At 41.1% G+C, this 6566-nt stretch overlaps 1 protein-coding gene across 1 annotated transcript; it reads left to right on the top strand.

The window, feature by feature from the left end:
* The first annotated feature begins 916 nt into the window (after positions 1 to 916).
* LOC131242487 (abscisic acid 8'-hydroxylase 4-like) lies at positions 917 to 4193 on the top strand. Its single transcript, XM_058241170.1, has 9 exons — positions 917 to 1312; positions 1418 to 1739; positions 1910 to 2059; positions 2158 to 2406; positions 2505 to 2591; positions 2691 to 2769; positions 3195 to 3301; positions 3543 to 3661; positions 3876 to 4193. The coding sequence occupies exons 1-9, from the start codon at positions 1101 to 1103 to the stop codon at positions 3976 to 3978; spliced, it is 1428 nt and encodes a 475-aa protein (XP_058097153.1). The 5' UTR covers positions 917 to 1100; the 3' UTR covers positions 3979 to 4193.
* The last annotated feature ends 2373 nt before the right edge of the window (positions 4194 to 6566 follow it).

Here is a 6566-nt window from a genome sequence, read left to right as displayed (position 1 = left end):
TGATATTTTGATAGTGTGATTGATCTTAGATAAGTACATACAAACTATCCAATCCAGGAACTTGGCTTTAAATGGTGAAAATTACATTGAAGCACTTGTCAAATTCATAAATATAGCAGGTGGGCCATATGGTTGGTGAATGAAATGAATTATCTTATTTGAGACGTGTGTAGTGCGAAATGTTTGATTCTGATACGTATATTGGACTACAAACGCATAGTTACCATTTGTACCTCCATTATGCATGTAGCATGCGTAATTTTAACTTATGGGTGCCCCGGCCTTGCTCGGCTCTCTTTAGTCAGTCAGGGCCACGGGCTGTAGGGTCAACTAGGACCAACTTGGGCCCCACCCACAAGCACCCCTACTACGACAGTCAAGATCTTCATCAAGATTCAAAGCATACCGTATCAGATGTCAGGATTTCATTACACCTGGAAAAAGGATAAAGATCCAAACACACACACACACACACATGTGGATAGCCACGGCAGGCATAGTGAACACGTCCTGCAATCTGGACCATCCAAATCATAAGTCCGGACAGATGACGGTCCAAAAATATCCTCACCGGGCCATCTTATCCATCCAATCAATGACATCTAAATAAACGGTTAAGAACAAAAATCATCAACAGCCTAAAATTAAAAAGCACAATCCAACGGTCAAGACCATCGGATCTGTTCAGTTTCCAGCCTGTGCAGCAGCCGAAACGGATCCCACAATTTTCACTCCACAGATGGGTGTATCCATGTCTGACACGTAGGGTGGATGAGGTGGCATGATTTTACCGGGCCCACCTTTGTAATTATGTGTAGAACCTTACGGTGATATTCATATTCCATTCTGTTCCAATACCGGCTCTCTCTGTACTATCGATAGATTAGTTTCCAACTCCCTTTTCCCACTCTATATAAACCCATATTTCCTCCCCTCTCTAACACCATCACTAAATCCATCATCCTCCCTCCAAACAACAACAACAGCAACGACAACAACAATAACGACTACAACCACAACCAGAACCACAACAAACACATACAACAAAGATCTTCCTAGAAAGAAGCCCGTCCCATTTCATTCCATTGAGATAGAGGGAGATGGGTCATGTTCTTATCTACCTTCTCCTCCTCCCCTTACTCTTTACTCTTCTACTTTCCTATCTGATTTGGAGAAAACACAATAAGAGATCATGCCAAACATGGCCTGGATTGAGACTCCCACCAGGGTCAATGGGCTGGCCTTATATAGGAGAGACCTTCAGATTCTACTCTCAAAACCCAAATGTCTTCTTTGCCACTAAGCAGAGAAGGTACTTGTGTTTTCCATGTTCATGTTCTTCTATTACATGAGTATGCATTTGGATTTTCTTTTTCTCAGCCATTTTCTTTCTATCTCTTTGTTTTGGTGTTTTTAGGTATGGGGAGATATTCAAGACCCATTTACTTGGGTGCCCTTGTGTGATGCTGGGTAGCCCAGAGGCGGCTCGGTTCGTGCTGGTGAACCAAGCCCACTTGTTCAAGCCCACCTATCCAAAAAGCAAGGAGAAGATGATAGGCCCATCTGCCCTCTTCTTCCACCAAGGGGACTACCATACTAGGCTGAGGAAGCTGGTGCAGGGATCCCTGTCGCCTGAGGCCATCCGGAGTCTCGTCCCTGGCATCGCATCGATCGCTGTCTCTGCACTGGAATCGTGGGCTGGCGGTGCAGTTGTTAACACCTTTCATGAGATGGAGAAGGTTGGTTGGACGTTATTATTATATTTTCTTTCTCTTTTATATCGATGAAATCGTCCATTCAACAGTTCTGTCGACTCACTGGATGTATTTTATATTTTTGGGCCTTTTATGTGCTGATTTTGATCATGAGATTTTTCACTTCTTCTGATCGAATTCGCAATTATTTCCAGTTCTCTTTTGATGTGGGCATTCTCTCCATCTTTGGTCAATTGGACTCCCGATACAAAGAAGAGCTGAAGAAGAACTACTGTATAGTAGATCAAGGCTACAATTCATTCCCAACAAACATTCCGGGAACTGCATACAAAAATGCAGTTTTGGTAAGAGAAGTTCTAATCATCTAAGCTAATGTTTTCTTATATTCTATTTCATGGAAACTCACCCATCTTTGCTTCTTATCTTTGATGAATTTCCAAAGGCAAGGAAAAGACTAAGTGAGATAGTGAGTGAGATTGTGGATGAGAGGAAAGAGAATAGAGTTGTAGAGAAGGATCTGTTGGGTGTTCTTATGAATTCAAAAGATGATAAGGGAGATTTCCTGACCGACGAACAGATCACTGATAACATTGTCGGCGTCCTCTTCGCCGCGCAAGACACCACGGCAAGTGTCCTAACATGGATTCTCAAATACCTCCATGACAACCCAAAACTTTTAGAAGGTGTAAGGGTAAGAACACTAAAGCCTTTTAAAATCAATTTATATAGCTTAAACCATCATTAACGATGATAATCATTCCTAATTAACGCTAATCGGCTCACTCACAGACCGAACAAATGGCAATATATGAATCAAATGAAGGAGGAAAGCCCCTGACATGGGCTCAAACAAGAAACATGCCACTTACACGTAAGGTATGTGCACCAGCATCTACTTTTAGAAGTGTTATGTGTAGGTGGGCCCCACCATCTCTACGTTTTGCATGGATTTAAGAAGATGGTATTTTATTTCAGGTTATACTAGAGAGTTTGAGGATGGCAAGCATCATATCATTCACGTTTAGGGAAGCAGTTGCTGATGTGGAGTACAAAGGTAAGGTTACTCCACAGACTACTGAATTGAAATTGTAGTTTCCAAATTGGGCCATGTGGGGACCCACTTAAGGAGGTTGGCCCCACAATGGATAATTGGATAAGAAATGGGCCTTCTTATTTTTCCTTGAAGATTATCCTAACCATCTGAAAATTGGACTAGAATGTGTAACCATTGACCAATCTATGATTTTATCTCTCCGTAGATCAGAAGGTTAGGATCATTTATGGAAGATCATAATCTTCTCATTGCCTAATCATGGTAAGGCCCACGTCTTGAACGGTTTCGATCACATGTACACATGGCCCAAGTAGTGGACTAGAAATCAACTGTAGTAGTCTGAGGACTAAAGAATCAGGCTTTATTATCCATCTTTGTTCCTTTCATGGGTGTCTGAAAAAGAGATGCGTGGGAAATTGTGCCAGGATATCTGATTCCCAAAGGTTGGAAGGTGATGCCTTTATTCAGGAACATTCATCACAACCCGGAATTCTTCCCAGATCCTCACAAGTTTGACCCTTCAAGATTCGAGGTATGGTGTCCCATTGAAGTTATTTGAAGATAACGTAGACTTACTATGTTTTCTCTAGGAATATGATGTCCCACCCCCTTAAAATTGATATTTCCATCCCTAAAGGGATAATTCGGTAATAGCAAAGGTGTTTGCGTAAAATGACCAAATTGCCCTTGTGGGGTGTAACTATCAATATCGGGGGTTCATATATATATATAAAGAAAGAGATTGGTTTACTTTGTTATTATGGTGGGTGCAGGTTTCACCAAAGCCCAATACTTTCATGCCATTTGGCACTGGGATGCATGCATGCCCTGGAAATGAGCTCGCCAAGCTGGAGATGCTGATCTTCGTACATCATCTGGTGACGAAATTTAGGTAAGATTATGAGATGGGTCCTCTTGATTTTCCATATATAATGCATTGCTGATCGGAACATTAGCTCAAATTGAATCTATATGTAAAGATCAACTGTTAGGATTGCATTAGAGGAAGGGTGGAAAGGAGTAAAATCTTAGAACAGCTGGAGGGTCTCTTTGGATTGTGGAATAACATGGAACTGCTTTTGTTGTTGCTTTTGATTTTTGTGCAGGTGGGAAGTGGTGGGACCCCAAAGTGGGATTCAGTATGGCCCATTTCCAGTGCCTGTGCATGGCCTCCCAGCCAGGTTTTGGAAGGAGTCAGGAAGCCAATGACATGGCATGGGTGCCCATGATAGCAACTGGCACCACACAATTACAAGGTTTTGGAAGGAATTAGGCAGCAAGCATTGACATGGGGTGTATGGATAATAGCAATTGCCACCCCATAATCTCTCTCTCCTTAACTCACTCATATTAGGAAACTAAGTCTACTCTTTTGGTGTATCTTGTTATCTATTTATGATCAACTACTTGTCAATTTTAATGGATGGGATTTGCTAATCAAAGGACCTTTCTTTGTCTCATAATTGGTCAGTGGTGGGTATTTCGCATGACCAAAGATTGATTGTGGCAATGTGCATGGCATGTGGCAAATGTGACATAATTGCGAAAGATGTGGGCCATTGATTGGAGGATGTATTGGATCAATTTCTATTTGATATACCGAAAATATAAAAAATAGAAAAATAAATTATCACTAGGCTGAATCACGTGTAAAATACGCTGTCCTTAAAGCGTGTTTCGCTCCCTTATCAATTGCTGATGGGTTACAGGCGAATTGCTCCCAGGATAAGACAAGCCTTATCTGGATCCAGCGTGCAACAATCACGATAGGTCTACTATGGAACAGTTTCAACGCAATATATTTCTTCTGGCAGACTTAGACGATGGAGATGATAACAGTATTCTAAAATGGAGCTATGGACTGTATCTGATTTGATGGGAGAGATGGTGTGTTGAGATGATGAAATTGAACTGGAATATTGCTCCAGTTTATATAGGCCTCAGGTTTAAATCCGTTGCTGTGTGGTATTCAATGGTTCAGAACGTTTGAAAAATGTTTCTGGCCGTTGTTCATTAATCCCAGACGTTTCTAGTTATTAGATCTGTGGATCTGACCATTAGATCATCTTGGCCCGTCCGTTTTCGGACCATAGTGGCTTTTAAGGTAACTATCCGTTTATAAAAATGGCTGGACGTTTCAGATTTAAAATCCGACCGTTCTCAGTCACCTATAAAACCCAGGCTCATTTTCAACTTTTCAGATCCACACCGCCCTAAGGCTCTGACTAGACCCATCGCACCGAGGTCGCACCGTCTCGCGCCGGTTTGCGCAAGGTCGCGAGGGACCGACCACTCTGCGACACGATGCACACGTGCGAAGTATGTCATCTAGCGCCACTACTGCCTCACTGCTCACGCCCTCGCCCTCGCCCACGCTCGTGCCCGTGCCCGTGCCCGAGCTCGAGCGTGAGCGCGCGTGCGTGCGTGTGTTCCAGTGCTTCGCACTGGATCATGCAATCCGTGTTTCATCTCCTCCAAAAAGCTCCAAGTAAGAATACCCTTCTCAACATCTCATATAAACCACAAAACTATTCTTTGCATTTTCGATGTGGGACAAAGAACACACACCGCACTTTTTAGTTCAAAAAATTCAAAAAGTATTTTGGCGGAAAAATCTCAAAATTTTGAAAAATTTGAATTTTCATTTTTATTATTTTTAAAACCACTAATTTTCAACAATCCCCCACTGGTTTTTAAAATAATGAAAACTCTGCCAGAATAATAACAGTTATTATACATAAAGAAAGATATCTTATGATTTGAATCTTTCCTTAGTGTAAGCATTTTAAAGTTATTTCGAAATTTTTGGTTGCCACAACATTAAACCAGTTATTCCTTTATGATATAACCGAAAATACCACACACATAATAGCTCATGCATTAGGTGTTCATTTATAATCTTGCTTAGCACTTTTAATGGTCATGTGCTTATCCTGTTTCATGAACGATCCCAAGATAACTCTAAGTCCCATGAGAAGCGGCACCACTTCTACATTTGCATAGGTGAAATCCTCCAGTGTTTCCGCTAAAAACACTTGTCCTGTTTGATTGGACTTCATTAAGAGTTTTAATACTCATCCCTCTTTTGTAACGGCCAGCACTATCATATTGGATGAGGTTTTTTATTTATTTAGTGCTAAAACTTTTCACTTATCAGTGAATTGTTGTTACCCATTAAACTCAATATTTAGAGATTTTCTAATTTAGGGTTAGATTTCTTTCACTGGTGAAACTTTAAGTAAAGAGCTTCAACCACATCCCTCTAGATGTTGTCCTTACTACCTCTCTCGTTAGAAGTTTAGTAAAAAGATCAGCCAAATTATTACTTGACTTTACATATGAGATCACAATGATTTCATCTTGAATCAGTTGTCTTACATAGTCATGTCGCAAACTTATGTGTCTAGACTTCCCATTATAAGTACCGCTATAGGCTCTTGCTAGAGTGGCTTCATTATCACAATGAAGTGAAACAGCTGATATAGGCTTCGTATAAAATGGAATTTCTAAAAGAAGATCCATTAACCACTCAGCCTCTTTGCCTGTAGCAGCTAAAGCTATGAACTCAGATTCCATAGTTGAATGCGTTATGCAAGTTTGTTTCTTGGATCCCCAAGATACAGCTGCACCTCCTAGGGTGAATATCCACCCTATAGTGGACTTGTTATCCCCTGCACTCGATATCCAATTTACATCGGTATATCCTTCCAACACTGCTGGAAATTCTGAGTAAAATAGCCCTAGTTCTTTGGTTTCTTTAAGATAACCTAGAACTCTACTAATTGCTTTCCAGTGTT

Source organism: Magnolia sinica, chromosome 4, assembly GCF_029962835.1.
Source record: "Magnolia sinica isolate HGM2019 chromosome 4, MsV1, whole genome shotgun sequence".
In the NCBI taxonomy this organism is placed as follows: Eukaryota; Viridiplantae; Streptophyta; class Magnoliopsida; order Magnoliales; family Magnoliaceae; genus Magnolia; species Magnolia sinica.
The sequence above is the reverse complement of the archived record's forward strand: the minus strand, read 5'-3'. Positions and strand labels throughout refer to the sequence as shown.